This window comes from Pipra filicauda, unplaced genomic scaffold, assembly GCF_003945595.2.
Source record: "Pipra filicauda isolate LSUMZ 115617 unplaced genomic scaffold, ASM394559v2 scaffold24_size8852520_pilon, whole genome shotgun sequence".
Classification (NCBI taxonomy): domain Eukaryota; kingdom Metazoa; phylum Chordata; class Aves; order Passeriformes; family Pipridae; genus Pipra; species Pipra filicauda.
The window spans coordinates 3,167,597-3,189,894 of record NW_024104365.1 but is presented as its reverse complement, the minus strand read 5'-3'; the positions used below and the strand labels follow the sequence as shown (position 1 = coordinate 3,189,894).

The window sequence follows — 22,298 nt, the reverse complement described above, 5'->3', positions numbered from 1 at the left end:
AGCAAGGCACTATTAATTAACAGAAGCTTCTGGTAAGTGCCCAAGAAGAGAAAAATAATTAAAATGAGTCAGATTTTCCATGATTCACAGAAGACTCTATGCACTGTTTCAGGTAATGTCTCTTCAGGCAAGTAGCAGAACTTTAAATTGATGCTTTCACTAAGATCTTCTATGACAAGTGGTTGTTTTTACCTCCATGCACAGCAAAGTTTGCCTTTTGTTAATAAGATAAAGAATATTATAAAATTATTAGAAGCTGGGAATCATTCTTCAGAGGCTGAAAACTGCAAAGTATTATATTTTTTTTGAAAACTCAGTGTTTTGGTCTAGAATGAGCAACACTGCAGTCTGCTGTAAAGAAGGGAGTACATTTCCCAACCCCGTTCAAACAATTTATTCACAAAAACTGTTTTAAAAGGAGCTGGTTTCTCTCAGTTCGGTGACAGACACTCCCAGAAAGTATCAGGCTTCATCTGTCTTAGACACCTACTGTGGGTACCTAGATGTAGGTAATGTAGTGCCATTGGAGATACTCATTGGTGCCATGGATTTGCTCCAGCCTGTACCCCAGGAAGGCATGGATTTCTTGCTGCTCTGCATATTTGCCAGCTACAGACAGGTGTCTTGAATGCAATACAAACCATGACTCAATAGGCCTCACAAAAGTGTCCAGTGCCATTTGCGATACCCTAGAAAATTCAAGGCATAATCAGTGGGCTAGAAGATGTAGACACAACATATAAAGCAGATCCAGAGTGGGCAGTGAACCAAACCTGCCATGTCCAGAATGGCAACAGTGCCTCTATTTAGACAACAAAATCCATCCTCAGGGTGAGATTCAGTTTGCCCAAATATAGGTTTGTATCGGGTTAGGGTGGGATTCAGCTCACCTGAATTTAGGAAATTGTTTCTCTTGCCTAAACATAGGCCTTTAGTTTAAGGTTCTTGAGACCATCCCATCTGGACAACCAGTTGCCAGTCTGGAAGGATGCAGGGCTTCTGCAGGTCCTATGTCATGTCTGCTGGCTCTGGGCAGATGCCTTAGCTAGCTTAAGCTGTTTCAAGTGATGCCAGAAGCAATATGTAGGCAGCTGAACAAAACCCTTAAACTTGAAACCCAATCAACAGAAGAATTTTTAAGAGACTGTATTGACTAGTTTAAAAACCTAGTATGAAATCTTAGACTCAACTGAAGGAATTAGAATAAGTCAAATTAAAAAGGAGAAACCAAACCCTCTCATTTGCCAGATCCCATATTTCTCAAAGAACAAGATTGATTTACATTTTTAGACTTCTGTATCATGGGCAGTCTTATGTAAAAAAAAAAAAATTCAACAATTGCAATAAAATGCTACTATTAAATTAGCTCCCGATATGATTGACTTTGAACTAACAAGTAATTCAAAATAACAATTAAGTATAATTTTTTAAAGTATTTTATGTATAGCCACAGAAAGATCTCGCCTTTTGCAAGAGAATAAATAAATGGCTTCTGTCTGAAATTCATTCTTAGATGTCATGATGTTCTTCACTTCACTGACAGATTTTAGGGAAATATGCCTGGCACATAAATACAACTGGAAAAAGAATGCTGTAGAATGAACTTCTCGTAAGTTATTTTAAAGATTCATTTTACCTCATGATTCTCCAGTAGCTGCCAATCATGGGATTAACGTTACTGGTCTGCAGAGAGCACTTTTCTTTTTGCAGACAAGAAACCACAAGACACGAGGCAGGTACTTCAGATATTTATTGTAGTCCATCAGAGAATATCAAATCCCTGTTTTCAAACCACCAATATACATTGCCTTCATGGTGAGTGAAGGGTGATGAGAATGAGAAGAACCGATGAACATGATTTAGATTTAACAAATCTTGGATAAAAATGAATTGGACAGTTTTGAGTCAGAGCAGTTATAGTTTTATTCTTTATAAGGTAAAGCAATCTAACAAAACCAATACCATAAAAATAACTAGAACGAATAAGGCATGTCAAAGTCTTCACTGAGGTGTCAAGTTGATATATACATACAGTACTGAATATTAATCAACAGTGTAAAAGGTAGTCCCACACTTTATTTCCATTGTAATTATGAACTCCTAAGTGTCACCAGTGTTGTTTGAGAGATAGACACTGAGGATATAAACACAGATTTAAATGGTTAGTATCAAATTTCTTAGATATGCTTTTCCTAGTACTGGAGCTGATGGCAAACTCTCGCTAGCTTCAATGGGAGGAGGACCAGAGAGGCTGGGGAAGGTGTCTCTGATCCTCCATTGCATAGTCCTCACACAGTATAAATTGTCCAGGTTCTGTAACACTTTTAAACTTTGAATTGAAAGGAACTACACTGGGGAGTCCTCATTCACACACCTTGAGAATAGTTACCTCACCAAAAATGACTACTTCTGATCACCTATCTTTAATATTTGGATTAATGGTCTGTGTGCAATCCATCTACTGTGGCATTGTACATATCTATAAAGGTTTCTAAGTTGAGGATGCTAATGAATCATTCACACAGCTCGTTATACCATGATGCCAGACCACGAATCCTCTGTAGTGTCAACAGAGAGAAGTAAGAGCAACATACAGTATAGGCACCTACAGCAGGCGGAAAGAATGTGTTTCCCTATTTCTGTCTGTTGCATAGACAGTTGAGATCTCATGGCATTGGGAGACAGATAGTTTGATTCCCTCATTTCTTTCTTGATGTTGCATTCCACAGTAGTTGCTGCAACTAGATATGTATAGTAGATGGTCTGCAAATGAATGTGTGTGTTGCATCAGTAAGACTTTCCTGACAAGCAATCTTTTTTAGCTGAGCTATTGCTCTCTCTGCACAGAGAGTTAGTTAATTGTGGATCCTATATTCTAATACTCTGCCAGTCCAATTATGGCAAGATTAATATAAAGGTCAATAAATCCTCTTGTTTAACTGAGAAAAGCCTATTTATTTCTTATTATGAAGACAATAGGAAAAACTGTGTTTCCTGAGATTTTTAACACAGTGTTTTTTGGAGATTCACTGATAAAAAGTTTGCTGTGATTTTGAAAAGAGTATCATTAAGATCTAATAATCAGAATTAAACTTTCATGTAATGATCAGAATTTTATGTAAAGATGCCTTAACAAAAGAAAATTCTGGCTAGTAATCAGCGACAATCAATTAGACCTTCCAACAAGCCATTGCGAATTTAAAATATACACATGAATAAACAGTAGAATAACACTATGCGAGAAATAACTTGCACTGTTGTCAATGGAAATACATATTCATCAATATATGTATACTATGAAGCAGAGAAACTAACAAGGTACAATCTATCTGAAAAGCATTATGTGGATAATGCTTGTAGGCAAAAGGCAGGGCAAATAAAATTAATCTTTAAGAATGCTAGTTATTGTCTTGGTCTGTTACTGAATATTACAATCCTATCCTAACTCTCAAATGTGTTGTAAGCACTAAAAAAGGATTTTTCAGTAGGCAGTAAAAGAAAGTATTGATTTAGAAAATAAAATATGTGGCCTTTTTCAAATGCCTTTGTCTAGTAACATAATATTGCACCAGGCAAAATTGCCTTGGCTGAGCAGCAATGTCTTCTAATGTCTATATTTCAGGAAGATGCAATACAAAAAATGAGTTTCATAGGAGGACATTCATTATCTGGTACTAATTTTAAGGTATATGAAAGAAGCAGGTGCAGCTCTACAAATATATATATATGTAAATGACTGTTAATACAACCCTCCAACAAAGTATCCCTGCAGTCAAACTTTTCTTACTAATGGACAGAAACACAATGGTTTATGGTTTAACTGTTCTGTGATTTCCAAATATCATCTTTAACATCCTTGACATGACAAACTGTGAAAGAAACAAGCTTAAGAAACACAGAATTCATTATAAGTCTTGAAGGAAGAAATGGTATTTACATTACTGATCACTGCTTTGTGAAAACCACATTGACTGTTTTGCACTGGATTTAGTAAAGACTCAGGGGGAAATGGAAAAGCAATGGGCCGAGCAGTACTGTCTGAGATTGTCTTGAAAATGTCAAGCACTTTCCTTCTTTTTATCCGTGGGGAAATCTGAATGCATTTCTACTAATCAAAACTTTCTGGAGGAACGTGTGGGGAGAAGAAAGAAATGAAAAAGACCCAGTGGCTGTGGGGGTAATCCATCGAGTATTGTTGAGTCATGTCATTCTCAAGTGATGGACAGTAGCAGTATGATTATAAATCTGTAATTCATTTAAGGGGTGTGTGTGATACCATTAGAAGTAAGAGCCACTTTCCATGCGTTATGAATTTCCATTTTTTAAAAAAATCTTCACCAACTAGGATGATGGTTTTGATCATCTGTATTTTACTCAATTAATTTTTAAAGAACATACTTTCATAAATATAGAAAAGTCATAATTTAGCAATATTTGTAGTATGAAAGGAAGGAGGTAGGTGTTCTGAAAGCTTGGTGAGCTTCTACATGTTTTTTACAGTTCAAATAAAACCTAAAAAATAATGAAATTCATATCAGTAAAGCCCCAAAATACTATGAATGAGATACCATATGGGTTGCTGGTTTTATCTGGATAGTTGTCTTTTTTTATGTTTTCCTTACCAGTACCAGCAGATGTTGCCAAATTAAGTTCTGCAGATTCACCCTTTTACAGTTATTTCAGAAAATTTCAACAACATTTATAGAGACACAAAGTATAATCATCTCTAAAGCACAAGTCCCTGCCTAAGACTCTTCTCATTACTTATGTGTCAAGTATGGTGGCAAATGGAGCCTTTCCAATATTTTTTATAGCATACGCACTTCAAATTTACTGGTTTGTGACTGTATTTATATATATATATATATATTTGTATAAATAAATATGCATACAGGCAGAGAGATGCATTCTGACATATACTATGTGCGTGGGACATTCTTAGAAAAGCAAAAAGGAAAACAAAGTGGAAGAGCAGGAGACCCAGAAAACTGGACACCAAATGGATTCTTTACAGCTAGGGCTTTTGGTTTCTGCCACATTTCAAGTACCAACCTCCCAAAAAGTATGTTGGGGAATGAAAAAGTATTTCCTCATTATGGGGAATGAAAAAGGATTTCCTCATTATGGAGACCCAAGAGATGGAGGGGGATACAGAAGAAGCTGCATTTAATTATTTTTCAGCTTTTAACAAGTTATTTCTGTCATAACAATCAGCTATTTTTCAGGAGGCCTGTTAGCAGTTTGTCAGCATTAACCTGTATATATTAACCTTGCTCTCTCTACTGACCTCTTAGACGTGTATTTTCCTTTCATTGATGCAGTAAGGGCTGAGATTGACAAATGACTAAGTGCATTAATGATTAAGCCCAAGGGGTATCTTTATCGCAGTTCCTCACTCTTGAGGAGGAACTTGTAGTAATTTGCTTTCTGTCCTTCAGCCATGTGCATCATAATCCTTGCTAACTCTCTGAGCTAGCTTCAGCCCTGTGCGCTGCTTTCACCAGCTTTGGAAAGACATCTGGGATTTCAGAAAAGACTTGTCTTGGAAACAAACTCCATCCCTTGTGCATATGCATATTGAAGGAAGTCGCCTTTTCTGCTCGAAAATAGGATATTTGACTGGTTCCAAGTGACTTACAAGGAAGAATGCAAAGGTAACAACATTGGGCAGCATTCAGAACAACAAATGCATGTTGGTTGTTTGTCTAGTTACATCAGGATTGATTTGCCCAGAAACAAAGTCGTTGTACTGTGACTTCCCCAGATGGGACCTTTCTCCAGGCTCCTCACTCCAGCTCTGGCATGAAGAGGCACCATTGGGCCGACAAAGAGAAGGACAGGAGAGAGTCTGGGTGAAGGCTGGATCCCTTATCTCACCAGTGGCATCTACCTCCAGGCACTTAATTGAGATTTTTACATGAGAAATCTTGTCATCCCAGGCTGTGATGGGAAGAGAGGTAAGCCCCTTCACAGGTGCCCATATCTTGTGACTAACTGTAGAGATCTAGAAAGGTGATGTGCTCCCTGAAGTGCCTAGTGCTTGGTGGGATGATCTGAGGCCCTAAGTCACAGCCGGTTTTCATAAAGGCAGATTGCGTGAGAGGAAAATGAGTGGGTGGGAAAGGATTTCAAGCCTGAGAGAATGCAGATATTGCCCATCACGAAGGTCTTGGCACTCTTAGCACTGTCACCACTTCTTGCTTCCAAGCTCTCAGTCTACAAGTGGACCAAAAGTGCATTCATAGCTAATAAAGCAGAGCATTCATTGTCTGTTGTTGCTAGTAGTCGTAAGGCTGTATATGATTGCAGTGGAAAGAAAAGTCTAGCGTTGCATCCGAAGTAATTACTATAAAAGGCTATATACAGAAACAAATTCAATTGCATTAGCCCTACGGAAAGTCATTTAAGGCATTTTGCACAAAAAATATGAGGTTCTGTGAAACCTATTTCACAAATGTATCAAAATGATTGTATATATTGTTCTATTTCTGTACTGGTACATTACTTCTCTGAAGTTACAAAGTCATAAAGAATCTTTTCTGTAAAAGTTCAAACTCTGCCTTGCTACACTGCTATATATATACACACACTGACATATGTTGCTAAATACTGTATCATTATAGTTAGTACTTAGAGCTGGGATAACTTGGGATTTTTATCTAACTTTCATTTTGATTGGAACTCTCCCAAAATTGAAACTACCATTTAGTTCCAGGTATGATCTGTAAACAGGATCTGTAGGTTTTGGTTCTTTTTGATATCAGATTAAGCTGAAATGTTAGAATTGGATCAGTAGAAAAGCAGGTTTAATGTTCAATGAGATTTTTTCAACCCAAACTTATTTCTGTCTAAAATGAATTATTCTAAACTTGACTTGCATTAAAATATCATCTCTATAAATTCACATTTAACTATGATAAATATTATCTAGAAATATAGCATAAAAACTGGAGCTAATAATTTGCATGCTTTCAAGCACTGTTCATACGTCTGGAGCCATAAAAGTTTTACAAGCAAGTATAAATGTCAATTGGCACCTAAATTAAGACATCTGACCTACTTAAACAACACCCTTTCTTTGAATTTGATAAATATAACACAATTGCTAGAGGACATTAAATGATATTGCTCCTCAGCAAAACAAAGTAACCTGGGAGGAGTTGGTATATAAATGTCCATCAATTGATATAGTTTGACAACCCTGAACATCTGAATGCAAATTGCTCATTTGTAAATTTGTATTCAGATTAGGCAGAAGTTGAAAAGAAGCTTCAGAAGACTTCTGAGGTGCAAACGCTCCTTTCTCTCCCCTCAAGTATACGCACATATTCACAAATTATTTACAAAATATTCTTGGAGCCTCAAACTCAACTAATAGCACAAAGCTGAAATCTGAAGTCCTCGGACTTCTATTTGGGCAGATTTTCAAGACTAATAATCACTCTGTAGCTCTTAGAAACAAACTAAGATTGACCAACTACTTAAAATTCTTCTGTGTTATCTAAAGACTGAAACTGTTAATCCCTAGTTATATTACATGCGTACAACATAATACACACATAGCCAATGTGTAAAGTAAATCAAATGAAGCCCAGAATGTTAAAATAAAATAAAAGGAAATAAAAAAATGCCCAACACCAGTCCTCAAAACAATCAATTACAGAAGTGATATGGATTGTTTCCTGAAGTTGTTGCCCATTAAGTTAATCTTGTTATAGAAAATCCACAAGTTCTTTGCCATTGGCCTTGCTGGCTTATCAGCATGGCAGACAACAAAATGGAAACTGTCTGCTACAGTTATAAGGAAGAAACAGAATTTTGCCACAACAGAACGAATGCCCCAATACCTAGTCCATAAGTTCTAACTATATACTACATTGAAAAAGGAGTCATCAGGATTTATGTCAGATAATCAAGAACGTACACCCAGCAGAGCATGTTTAGAGTAAAGAATAAAAGCTAAAGGTGGGATCTGATAAAGCCTGAAAAAATCCCCCAAAGTAAGTGAACCAAACCTCTTTTTTGCTACATCCTCTGTCTGAAAATAGAAGCTTTAAGTGCTAGCAAAGGCACAGAAATCTAGTGAAGGGAGATAGAAAATCCAGTGAGCTAAAAATGATTGAAAAGACAGTTTAGCCTGGAGTAGAAAATTGTCATAGCGACACTGGTGACTCAAAGACAGATAGGATATGTGGCACACAGGGAGCTTTAGTTAGAAATATTTAACATCAGGAAACACAGACATGAAAAAAGGATTTTTTTGTTTTTTAAGGTACTAGCTTAGATGAAACATTCATTTTGAAAGATTTTTCAAGCCCAGGATGATACTTTGAGGTGAGGAGTGAGGAGAGGAGGGAGAAGAAGAAGCACAGTCCACCTGTAACCTGGTGTTTGGGGTATTTAGTGGAACATGGGAAACCTCTAAGAAACTTAGAGGACTAATGGAGTTTGGGCTTTTTCCAAAGCCCCTGAGACTGTCGTCTTCAGGCTTGAGAAGAACTCACTAGATGCATAGTGAAATTGAGAAATCTTTATGACAGATGTGAACAACTTTCGTGCTTAAATAACACTTTTTTTAAAAGGAAAAAAGTATTATTGTCACACAAAAATCTGTCTAAGGTAGTAAGCTCTTCCTCACACTCTGAAAGATAGAGAATGAGACATCTACCAGGAAACTGAGAAGAGAAACTTTGCAGCAGACTACCAGAACACCGCTGACTTGTGAAGCAATATTTGTGCCTTTGCTATGTCCATCAGTAGATGGTTATAATTAGATTACACTGAAAATTCATAGGCAGTAGATTGAAAGGAAGAGTTGGACACATATGAGGAGTACCAGCTGTCCCTCACCTGATTTTACTGTTAATTCGCCACAGTCATATATATCTACTGGGCCTCACTGTGAAGTGCTGCTTCCCTGACTCACTCCTCAATTATCTTTCTAACTCTCTTGGAAAAACAAGCTTCATCATCCACAGGGGCAATTTGCACACCCAGGAGGCTCCTTTCTTTGGGTGGTCTGCATGAGAGCTCAGGAGAGGTACAAAAGCAGCTCCAGGAGTTGAAAGCAGCAGAGCTGTCTAAATGGCTGGCATCCCACTTTGGAGAAGGCAAATTTCTTTCCAACTTCACTTATGCTTGGAACTGTAAGCCATATGATCTGTATTTTTTCAGGGAAGAAAATCATATTGATTTATATTTTAGTGGGAGTAGATTTGTCTTCTGTGGAAATTTGGCTTTAAAATGTCTTCAGAAATGCTGATGGATGGATGGACCCCTACTATATCTAAAATAAATATTTGCCATTCTGTAACTCTTTTTTGCTAATGATAAATGGACACTCCCATTCCCTGTTCCCTCTCAAGAAAAAGACAGCTCCTCTTAGTAATGCAGCTGTTCTGAATTTAATAAACAAACGACACGCCAGATGCTGCCTACTGCTAAAAGTATGAAGCCTCACAGATTTTTCTGGTGCCAGAAAAAAGGAGGAAACGGAAGAAGGTTTTTTTTAGCACAGCGTGTTACAAAAGCCTTTCATGTGTGTTACACTGTTAATTATCAATGCTGCATAATTAAAAATAAAGGTGAAATGAGAGCTGATTGAAATACTGACCCATTTTCTTTAAATGGTTTGATTTAATTGTGTAGACTTTAAGTTATAGAGAACCATGCACGACTTTCTTCAGCTTCTGGACAGTCCAGAGACCTTGGCTGTGGGGAAGCCAGGCGGAAAGATTGCAACTCTTTCAGAGTAAAGTTTGGAAACTTACAGGTGATGATGCTAATGTCACTTTTTTATGGGCAATGTTGTTTTTTTATTGAGAGTCAGAAAGAAACCAAAGATGAACAGCTTCCTGAAAAAAAGAGACTTTCTTTTTTCTCCCTGATTATAGTCAAAATCCTTGTTAATGACAAAGCTCTCGTTTGCATTGTCATGGTGACAGGATTTCACACAGGTGAAATGCACACGTTTGTTATATGATCACATATGATGCACAATCAGTTTAGTAGAAAAAGTAAGTAAGTACTGTAAACAAACATTTCCTGTTATGTTGGCAAATTACCCTCAAGTGATTGATTGGTTATTTTGGTCAGCAGATTTGAATATGATAAACAGTGGGAAAATGTTCTGACTAAACTAATCTGAGACCATCACTCCTGTCAGATGCTAGAATTTTACTTTAAAAATTAGTTTCAATTACATTGAAACTTCCAGAAATCAATTACATTGATTTCCATTACATTTCCTATACTGTTTAACACGTTAGATAATGCTTACTATCATAACATTTATCTTTCATGTACCCTGTTACCAAGGTACTCTGGTCTTTATAATTGTTTTAGCAAAAAAATGATCATAATTACACATGTCAATATGATCCTCACAGTACATCTGAGTAGCTGTAATGAAAACATTGCCATATTAAGTACGTCACCTGTCCTAACTTTCTTGAAAGTAGGCATTACTGAGTCTATTGTGTTCTGACAACATAATCTCAGTCCTAATGCTAAGATTTAGCCTTTGACTGCTGAATTTCCCATTAAAATTATGGCTTTTGCAATTTTATGTAATATTCCACTGTTGTTAACGCTATTCATTCTCCTTTAGTAGCTTTGAACATTTGTGGGTTAATACAGTAAATATTGTTTTGTGGTCTTTGAAATGAGGATTTCTTCTTAATATCCAAAATGAAATCTGTTGAAACATGCATAATCATTCTAAAATTTTCTGTGTTCAGTTTTAATGGGTTACCTTAGGAAGCAAATTAAAAACAAAAAACACAACTTGCATCAGTGCTGTAATTTATTTTTCACGTTGAAGTAATAAATGTCTCAGTGAATAAGTATAGTTACATTTGATAATGATTCAGAGTCAGTAAATTGAAGGCAACTGCTGCCTACTGAGACACTGCACGTGCAGTCCAGCTCCCAAGAACAGCTCCAGTTCACAGAATCACATAACCACAGAATCACAGAATGGGTGAGGTTGGAAGTGACCACAGTGGATCACCTGGTCCAACCTCCCTACTCAGTCAGGGTCATCCCAGGGCACATTGCACAGGATTGCATCCAGGTGGTTCTTGAATATCTCCTGTGAGGGAGACTCCACGACCTCTCTGGGCAATCTGTTCCTGTGTGCTGCTACTCGCACAGTAAAGACATTTTGCATGGAAGCAGCTGAAACTGGTTCATACATCTGTGGGAATAATCCTTCATAAAAATCCCACAGAACTGGGATGATTTTTGTGTCTGACATTCAGGTTTTGGGAGCTTTCCATGGACAGAGTTCTGTGATATCTCTTAGAGTATTGGGATAGATCAACCCTTACCAGAACACCGAGGCACAGGTTCCTCTCCTTTTGCTCTTTTGCTGGAAATCTCTACCCCCTTTTTCAATTTTTTTTTTCCTGATTGTCTCTTTTGGAATGCCTAAGTTTGGCCAGAGTTCAGAAAGTCTGCACTGCAGTTATAATACTATGTACTGAGTTATCAGTAGAAAAATCTGCAATGCAATAAACATTAAAAATTTGGGGTTGGTACCAAAGCAATTCAGTTAATATTGAAAAGAAAAACCTCACAGGGCTCTGCAGGACTGGTTATGTAATTAATTGCATCTAATTTTTTATTAGTCTCCACTTTAAAAGAACACGAAATGTCAAGAATTTCTGGATTGTGCAGCATAGATGGTTTACACAACCAAAGGACTTTTCCTTAGGACTTAGCTCCTCTTTCTTGAACAGGTAATTGTCTTCTTTATAATTTCTTACTTTGTTGGCTGCTAGCAGAAGAGAAATTTAAATTGTAACACACCAAAAAATTACCTTATTAGAAGAGTTATTGGATGCAAAGGATGTGCAAATAGAAACATTGGAAATTATGTAGAGTCTCATATTTATGAACACGAATGCTCTTTCTTTTCTTTCTTTCATTCCCAAATTAATTTCCTCTGTAGATGTAATAGCTTTCTTAATCTCAGAAAAATGCGATGTAGGAACAGAGTATTTAACCTTTAGGGACTATTAAAGAAATGTATGCACAATACCTCATGAAAAGGCATCTCCGTCTCCTGACAAGATATCACCATGCATAGTAGGAAAATAAGAGGAGAAATAATATTATGGAAGACACAAATTTCTGGCAGAACTCCCTCGATACAATTACATTTTGACAAAGATTAGGCTGGTTTGTTTTTTGAGCAGCAGTTTGTAAAATCCAGTCCAAGAAGAGGAGGGTCCCTGCTGCAAGCTCCCCGAGTGAGAACAGCCTTCAGCACACATCCTAGTTCTTAGGGATCCCTCTTCCTCCTTGTCCAAAAGTCTGTGGAGGTCTACAAACAGCTGAGAGCACCCTGGACACACACTTTGGTTGCACCAGCTGACAATAGTCACCAGATCACCTACATGTGGGCTGAGGCTAACACAAAGACCTGATGAGTTCATCAGCTCCTTTACTAGCAGTATGGAGCAGGTAAAACAGAGGACTTGCCTTAGAGGCCTTGGACTTTGTTGCCTGTTGATAAGCTTCCAGACGGAGAATAATAGTATCAGTTACCAGTGGGAGAAAAAACACACAGTGGGAGAAATCAAAATCACACTCAGCTTCTCCTGAAACAAAGTTGCTAAAGAGGAGAAGTGTAGAAAGGATGTGGAGATGGGTAGAAAGAGATGGACTGGAGAGATTTTTAGAGTTCTCTCTGTAAAATGATGCATGTGCAAGTTTAGGAAAAAAATTAAAAGCAAAGACCCTGTGCTTGGTACCTGCTGTACCAGGGCAAAAGAAAAAGCCAATAAGAATTGGCTTAAACTTCCTAGAGACAGTAAATACTGAATGACAAGACCTGCTCCAAGGGGAACTCTTGGAGAAGTGGGACACATTGCTATGGCTGGTGTAAGACTCGTGTGATCTGAACACTTAGACAGTGACTCATGCACACTAATCTGGGCCCAGAGGAACAGACCACCTGTCAGGGCCAGGTTGGATGGGGCCCTAAACAACCTTATCTAGTGAATGGTATGCCTGCCCATGGCAGGGGGATTGGAACTAGATGATCTTTAAAGTCTCTTCCAACCCAAATGATTCTATGGTTCTATCATTCTATGATGCTACCGTTATACTCTGAAGCAAGCAAACAAATAAACAGGAAAAAGAAAAAGCATGGAATACAAGTGGCTCAAAACCTATGCTTTTTGTTATTAGACATACTATATAAATAGTTTGTAAATACTTTCTGGTAAAAGTGCTTAAGTATACTTTATCCTAACGTGCTGTGTGTTTCTATTTTAATTTCATGCCTAAATCGATAGCTAATTATAATTTGACAAGAAAAAGTGATTGCAATGGATAAGATCTACCTGCTCTGCTGCTAAATTGTAATGTGGTTGGCTGGATTTACAGTGTTACTACAATTTGTCTATACCATTTCCAGAGTCAACATAAGAATCAGGAAATAATTTTCTGGCAAATCATTTCAACACCACACAGCATTGCCCCAGAAGTCCTTTGTCTGCGGTTGATAGAAGAAGGAAGATTTTGATGTCTAATTGTTGACACTCATTTGGACAGGATTGAAACAGCTTCCACCTTGGGTCTTATGACCAGATGCAAAAAACTCTATCCAGGACCATGGTCATTTAGGCAATGATTATTAAAGCAAGGTATGCTTGAAGAATCTGAGAGTACAATTGCCATCACAATTAACATCCTAGTCCTTCTCTAGGCCTATCATACAAACTCACATGCCCCCCCCAAATACATACATATGAGAGAGTTTTTCTCCCTCATCCTGCAAACTTGTTAAGAAATGGACAACTGGATACGTAAAAAATTCTCTTCTTTGATTTTCATGCTTACCAGTAATTAAAGGGCTACTTTCCAGAGCAGCACAAAAAAAAGAAGAGCTGGTTGACCAAAAGTTTTTTTTCTTACAAAGAAGTGTCAACCCTGAGCTTGTAATTAAGAAGTTAAAATCTGTGATTTATATATATTTATATATATAAAAATAGATGATCATACTAAGACTAAAAAAGTGAAAGGAATCTCCATGTCGGTACTATATCTTTGTTTGTTCTGAGATTTTGTAGACGAAATCCTTGTGACACTCAAATTAACTGATATGAAAGATGTAGTTAGGTGTGAAACACACTATTGATCCAGTTGCTGTTAGTCCATTAGAGAATTGCCATTTTGGTAGGATAATGAACATAGTAGCAGAAAGTTCTAATCGATGTCAGAACAGTAACAAAAGGAAAAAGATTCTATCACAAGAGATTATTTTCTGTCTGAACCCTTGAGGGGTCAAGAGCGTTGTTTATATTACCGTCATGGCTGATGAGCTCACAGCGGTGAACTAAGTGGAAAACTGTGCCAATTGCATAACATGGATAAATCCTAAAAGAAACTGTGCTACTACTCATATTTTTATTGGGCATTAAGATTTAAATACTAAACAACTGTAACATGATATTCTGAAGCTAGTGGAGCTACTACTATACTAAAAGGTAAACTTATTTTTCAGCTTCTCTGCCTTCATACCAATCTGATGTGGCTGGCAGATGGAGTGCAAGACATTCACTGTTGAGACATACTTTCGTGTTGGAAAAAAAAAATCCAGCCTTCCTCCCTATAACAATGATCATTCTGATGACCTGAATCATCCTACAGAAGTTCCTAAGGAAACCTGGCTGTCAGCGAAGAACGGTTGCATTTTTTTGTTCCTTTCTTGTTTTTTTTTTTTTTTTTGTTGTTGTTTCATTGATATTCTGTTGAAATGCAGCGGCCTTGAATCAGGCCTGATTCAGAAAGAAAACTGTTTTCTTAGTTTCTTCCCCCCTCTTTTTTCTCTGATGGGGAAAAACACACACCGTAAGATCCTTTTTCCCTTTTGCAGCATAAAAGGAAATGAAGCTCAGAAAGTCTCCTGTAATAAAGGTTTGAGAAAGAATTCTCTCAAGAGTGGATATTGTCTTCAGAGATATCTGAAAAAAGCAGGAAGCAGTTCAGTCTGGTACCTGGTACTCTTTGGGAAAACTAAAATGGGAAGCAGGTTGCAGTACTGCTCTCTTGTAGAAAACTGCAAGTGTTTGTGGCATGGTCCATTGTCCAAGAGTATAAGAAAAGAAGAAAGTTGGCTGTTTCTGTAGCTAAAACACAGTTTCTCCCACAAGATCCAGGATTATCTCCACTGTCTCTGCAGTACAAGACTGATGAAGATGACAAGCAACGTCTGCAGTGACCAGCCAGGCTGTGTGGCTGAAGCCTCCACCTCCCTCCTGTCTGAGTCGACAGGTGGTGCTTCAGTGGTGATGAAATCAAACTCGGTGGGACAGATGTCATCTGTACAGCCACTTCCACTGCCTGAGCCGCTGGTTTCATCACCTGGCACAAAGGAGTGAGGGAAACAGCATGAGTGTTGTTTGTTATAGCTTTCATCCCTTTTCTTCATTCCCCTTCCACCTGGCACCCCAGTGGGATAAACACATTGGAAATGGGAAAGTGGTGGTGATGCTAAATTTCATTCAGCAAAGCAGCCAAATGAAAACCACTGTTACTTAATTAGATGATTAAGTGCTCTTCTGACAAAGAAGTGGACTGTTGGTGTTATGGAAAACTCTCAATGTCTTGATACACTAGACATGAAGATTAATAAAAGAAGCAAAAGAAAGAACTATATAACTGGAGTTTCATGTGACAGAAAAAGAATTCTTATGTTGTCAGCAGTGCAGAGCACAAAGACTAAAGAAAGTCATTGCAATGGGACCAGTTAATAAATGTGTTCCAAAAAGACATTTATGTAATGACAGTTAATGGTTTCTTACTTGTATCCTGGAAGTTGACATCATTCCCATTATATGCATTCTTCAGTTTGTTAGTCATGACACGTAAGGCCATGATTTGTTGTCGAATGAAGGTGTCTGGCCTTGTGATGTCCACATCTACTTCTGGATTGTTGATCTGGTTGGTCAACCCATCATTCATAATCTCAGGCAAGTATCTACATAGCAGGATGAATCATTAGTTCGAGATGCAGTAATTTCAGAAATAAAACACTGTGCAGCAAATGGTGTGCTAAACAATTCAATATGCAACTCTTGAACAGATCCAGTGGACCTATTTTAAAAATATAGTTTTTAATTTTACTGACTCTGAAGGATCTTTTTAGTAGCTTAGCTACTACAGGGAGCAGAAAGCATTTAGGTTTTTCAACCTCTTAACTTTACATATACTCTCCAGCAAGTGCACTGACTGTGTGAGCTATGGAAAAGGTTCAGAAGCCAGCAGTAAGTCACTGCATGTTCATATCCTCTGCTGATGTGAATGGTTATACACTAAATTAAACATCTAACAGTGCATTCTTCTGTTTTTACCTCTTTCTGCTTAAAAGATACAAAGTCCTTTGTTATATAGAGCTTTTTTTTTTGTTTCGAGACAGTTTAGAAGCCTATCTTGAGGCATTATGGCTTTGCTTAAAAAAACACTTAATAAATTTTCTTCTCTAATTCTTTCTTGCATCCCTTTTCTAGGCCACTGTGAACAGCATGTCCAGCCTATATCACATCCAGGCCCGTAAAAGGGGTTGTGATTTTACCAAACTCCAGTATTTTCTTTGATTTTGTCCTTATTCCTTAAAACCAGGCTACGCTTGCATCTTTCATGTACTTCGTGCATAACATTTAAGGTATGGCATTTCCTACCCATCCATCCAACTGAATTTTTTATTCAGGCTCTTAGCTTTTAATTTCTTGATTACTGCAGCATTCCTTTCTCTGACCTTGACAAATACAGTCTCAGTCTGCTCACAGGCATCAAGTGTGCTTTTGCAGGTAACTCTCCCCTACAAAAAAAGCAGCCTCCAATCATCCTAGAGTAAAAATCTCCATCCCCCTTTGCTACAAAGAGGCACACTTTATTCCCTGCTGCTCTTTGTCCTCAGGAAGCTCTCTTTATAGGTATCAGTAAAGCTACCTTTTTTTCCTGCTTTGAATCTCTGTTAAAAATTATCTGTGCATTTTACAGCTGCCAGGTTGATAAAAGGTTGACATTTTTTCTCTCTGCTGGTATTGTGCCCTGAGAAAATAGTGTATCACTGCTTCCCTGTTCTCTCTTGCCTGTCTTTACCTACTGTCTTTGTCTCACATTTAGACTGCAAGGGATTTGGGGCAGATCAACCCTTTGTATATGTTTTTTATAAGGATATGATCTATTTTGTAATTAGTGTGCATACCAGGCTATGCTGCTGATGTTTGTTAGACTCCTCATGTGGGTATGTGCTCAGACAGTAAATAATGATAGCACAGTCTAGCCTACTAATGACAAACGTTCATGTTGCCTGGTACCAAATATAGTTTAAGAATATTTCATATCACTCTCACTTGAGCACACACAATTCTCTATCAGTGTTCAAATTTGGCATTGATGACAGCATTGTTCATACTGGTCTGGAAAAACAAATATATCTTAAAAATAATTGTGAAAGTAAGGGAGAAGAAAGGACTTTCTCCGCTGAAGTCATGGTTTAGGGAAAATAAGTTTTGTGTTGCTTCTGGAGGTTCACAAAATGGCAGCTGCTTTGCTTCACCAAGGAAGGGTTTAGTCTCATCATAATAGGTTCTAGCTTTGCAAGATGAGACTCATTTGTTGCCAGTGGCCTTTGAAAGCTTACATGAGAATAATCCCGGGGGAGCGTGAACATATAAGAACCAAACACAATTGCCAAAAATATCCAGCCTCAAACTGCATGTCCTGTTGTTTCACTAGTACCATGATGTGAAATAACAATGCTGGGGGATCCCATCCAGACTCCTGTGGTAAGGCTTATTACGGTGAGAATACAGAGCCAGTACTCCAGCACAGAGGACTGCAGACCACGATGTTATGAATCACTAAAGATAGAATAGGAAATAATTCTTCAGAGATGCCTGGAAGCAGCAGGATGGAGACCTTGGCAGGTAGGGATGCCCTGGGCTGTAAAGGAACAGATCTCCATCTGTCACACGTCTCTACAAATGAAATGGCTGCTGTAGATAAATTACTCATTCTAGAATTAAATCAGCGATTTCAAGGTGAAAGTTGATTAAAAAAAGCAAGGATGTAAGATTTGACCTTCTGGCTCAGAGAGGATTTCCATCTTGCCCAGTATCCTGTCCATGAAAATGGCTACAGCTGTTAGCAACCAGAAGTGATCTGAAATTGCTGAATATTCATGTGGATTGCTCTCCTTGTTTTTGAAAGGTTAGCTGCTCTTTATTGCATGCTATCCATGAGAAGCTATGGCTAGCTCTGCATGGCAGCTCACAGGCTTTCTTTGACTGATTTCTGTTTGATTTCATTTTGTCTTATCATCAATAATAGAAGAAGATTCTAATTGCTTCTGAGAGCAATTAGAGAGTGCTCTGATGTGCGCGTTTCATAAAGGTTCATATTTTGCACTGTGGCTAGTGTGGATCTGATGTCCTTCTGAAGACCATCTAACTTTAAATGGGCCAGCCCGTTCAGTTGTAGGAAGAGATTTTGTCAAACTGTCACATATCCTGCTGTATCTGCCCAGGATGTGGTGATCTCCAAAGCATTCCTGGCATGGAAGGCTTAATCTCTCAGAAGAACAGTCCGGTGTACCTCACCTAGGTGTGTAAGGGAGTCATACTGGATGTAGGGCACAAGAAATCCATGGTCTTATGATTGCCTAATGGTTAGGAGGATAGTTAAATTCCCTTGGCATTTAGGGTGTAGGAGCAAAATAATTAAAGAGGCTAAAAATTTATCTTTAGGTTTACACAGATAATAAAACCTGTATGTTCAAATGAAAGAGTCTGCATGAAAGCAGAGTCTCACTCTTGCCAGATCTAGTCAACACAAGATCTAGTCACAGCTAGTCAGGAGTTTATTCATCAGTGGAGCGGGGACAGCTGTTAGAGTCCCATGTGCCTTTGGCCAAATGACTAGTTCATTATACTTCATCTGCTGGGATTTACTTGAATAAACATAGACATCTGGTGCCATTTGAATACTCTTGGTTATTTTTCCTCTTCTCATCACTAGCTCTAAAAGGTGAGGCTTTCTGGATCATATCTGCAGGCTTGAGGGGGAGGTCTTGGACATTTGGGGCATCTAAAATTATAGCGTGTGTCTTACTTTAGGGCAGCTGCATTGAGTCTTGAATGCCACTTTAGCCACCAGGACTTAGGCTCGGTGTTGTGCTGCGACTCCAGTAGGGTTTGAATATCCTGCAGGTCCAGGGTCTAATTTGTCAGCAACACGCAGATATCTGGACTATTTAGACCATCTAACATAGCAGGAGGTAAGTGTGCTCAGGCAGTGGAAAACTGTCTCCGACTACATTGACGGGATATTGGGGCTGTCTTCAGGCACCTTAACATTGGTGGTTTTAAAATCGCTTAAGCAATTTTAATATAGCCTGTGGTCCAGATGGGAGGTAGTGTCCTGTGTCATACTCATCTCAGATGTGCCAAAGAGTCTCCAATGATACTACTATCACACGGGCAACACACTCCTTATTGTCTTATCCACATTTAAGTACATGAATTCACATGTCTGAATGTGTAGCTGGATTCTGGCCTCATTACTGAACAAGTTCACCTGCTTCCTCAGGGGAGGAAAAAACAGTCAGAAAAGCCTATATTGAATGTAAATATCTTTGAATTGTTTTCCTTTCTTTAAAGGACTGATGCAGACACGACAACATGCAGCCCAAGGTGTTTCCTGAGCAACAGTCTCAGAGAGGCAGCCCAGCATGTGTTCTGACAAAAGCATTTTGATGTGTGTGGGGTAGGGTTAAGTCACACCGAATAGGAAGCCATGTCTTGGGACCACTTTTTGACAGAAGATTTGTTGCTGGCTGGGCAAAGTTGTTGAACACAGCTGCTTTTGCTGCAGTTCTGTAAGTGGAGACACCCTTGTGAATTTTGAGCTCTGCCGCTGCTTTTGCTCTAGTTAATGATCTCTTTGTAGGCTTGGCCATTACAAGAACTGTATGCCCATTATAAATGAAAAGAAGCGTCAACCTGAATCAGTGTCTGTTCTCTGCAGCCTCTGAGCAAAAAAAAATAATCAAGCTTTCTTAGCCCTCTGAGTATAGAGAAGCTGAATAATACTGTTTGTTTTCTGCTGTTTGCTCCTCGTTCAGCTATGTCAGGATTTTAGTGTAATTTACATTGTTTTCTAAAATATTAATACCTGCCATTCCTCTTAGCTTTTCCACAGTTCTTGAGTTCTCGCTAATCTCAGCAGACACAGCAAAAGTATCTTTTGGTACATCATAACCAAGAACCACAAAGTCTATTTAAAATCACTTTTTCTTTTTTCCCCTAATAACCAGTTAATACTCCAGGGTTTCTACTTCCTTTTCAAGTCTAGAAATGACTGATGAATCTTTCAGGTCATTTATTGAAAGGCTGTAGATATGACACTACCCCCCCCCCCCACCTGTCCTGCTCCTGCAAAAAAAAAAAAAAAAAGAGGAGTCTTCTGATTTTTAAAACACATCTGGCTTAAAGGGCAACATTTTCCATATTTTGCTACCACAGCAGCTGCTTAGAGTACAACTGGAGCATGTCACCTAGGCAGTACTGGAGATTTTCCAGGTGCACAGAATTGTAGGCAATAGAGTACAAAATGCAGCACAGGCTTACTGAGGCTGGGCTGGGAGTATGCAGTCACATCTGGTCCAGAAAGATAAGTGCAGTGGAAAATTGGCTTGTTTGGCTAACTAGATCACCTCATCTGATTCTGTTTGCTCAGGAGGTAATCCCCACAGGATATTTTCAGTTTGGTTTTTTTTTTTTTTTTTTTTAATCCATCTTGGAGAAAAGCTTGAGGAGACATAAGGAGAGGGAGAAAATAGCTTATCTGCCAACTTGCTGAAAGGAAGATGCAAAAATAGACTAGAACCATCAATTAAGAATAGGCAGTTGTCACACTTACTGAGAAGAGGTTTATTCACACTTTCACTAGTGGTGATAAACAATTATCTGTGCCTACCTCCAGGTAGAGGACATTCAACTCATTCTCACTGGAAGTCTTGCTGGTCAGCAGTGAGTAACTTTAGGAGGGAAAGCACTGATCTGGAGAGCCTTTCTTCCCACCTGAATTTCACCAGGAATTAAAGGGTCTCTGCTAGGGAAGTAGACAGTGTGGCAGGAGAAGAAGAGAATTTCAGACATTTGAGAATCTATACTGTGTTCATTTTGGTGACATACCTTGTAGTTTTGAACTAGATGTTGAAAATTATAATGTTCATTTTTCCTTTTATTCCTTACCTTTCTCTATTTTTTCCTGTTTATTTTTTTTTTATTTCATATAATTCTGTTTCTCCTTCATTGCACTTGGAGGAATGAAGGGTTCCTTGTGGAAAGGAATGCAGGTCTCATCTCTTTCATGGAATTACAGCCTCTCAGAGCTGAGACATATCAATAAGTCTACAGTCCTGATGAGCATGAGCACCAGTATGACAGTGCATGACACAATCTCTTGAATGTTTTGGTTGAAATGACGTGACTGAGTTGGTTGGAGTAATTCAAGGTTCTTCTCCTGAAGACCAGAGTGGTTTCGGATTTGGTTACTGTTTTGACTTCAGTAAATGCCACCTGTTCAAGGACTAATACCTTGGACTTGGTTTAAGTCCCAAAGACTGAATTCCATAATTCTTGGGAAAATTTCTTAATTTCTGGAGAAAATGTATTAGTGAAGAGGTTATCAGTGGTTGTTAAGAATTTAATTGTATGTAGGGAGGGAGATAAATTTTCAAAGTTTGATCTTCCTGTTGCTTTTTAGATCCCATATAGCTTTCAAAAATCTCTCTGTACATCTGGCAGAAGACATTAATTCTTTGAACATAAAATTATGTTCTTTTGAGATACAGATGTGAAGGAGAAATCCTACTGGACATCTCTCTAAGTGGCACTTTGTCTGAAGTAGCTATTATTATTTTTAATATGGATTTTTCAAAAAAAGAGATTCATCCATCCAATAAATATTTTCCCATTTCCACAGCATTTAATTTCTACCTGATGTGACCTGATTAAAACTATTCTTCGTACAGGATCAGCAATGAGTCAAGTGCAGCCTTCCAGAACGCCAAATGGATGACTCTGTTACTACACGGTTACTCACAAATTGGCAACCTCCATTTGGAGACCTGGTGTCACTGTAAATTAATCATGGCAGCAAAGTGATATTTAGGGAGTGTAATAACCACAAATGACCTTGGTGTAATGCCTCTCTCAGGAGAAAGCCAAGCTTTCATTTGCTGTGATCTCAGGTTTGTAACTCTTTTCCCCTGTAAA

At 38.3% G+C, this 22,298-nt stretch overlaps 1 protein-coding gene across 2 annotated transcripts in view; it reads right to left on the bottom strand.

The window, feature by feature from the left end:
• Positions 1–1,905: 1,905 nt before the first annotated feature.
• Positions 1,906–22,298, bottom strand: part of GPC6 (glypican 6) — a 769,083-nt gene continuing 748,690 nt past the window's right edge. For both annotated transcript variants that reach the window (XM_039381996.1, XM_027724667.2), the window contains 2 exons: positions 15,816–15,991; positions 1,906–15,375 (listed from right to left, as the gene is read on the bottom strand). In XM_039381996.1, the coding sequence (XP_039237930.1) occupies positions 15,173–15,375; positions 15,816–15,991 (379 nt within the window). In that variant the 3' untranslated portion in view covers positions 1,906–15,172. The remainder of the gene's footprint in view (positions 15,376–15,815; positions 15,992–22,298) is intronic.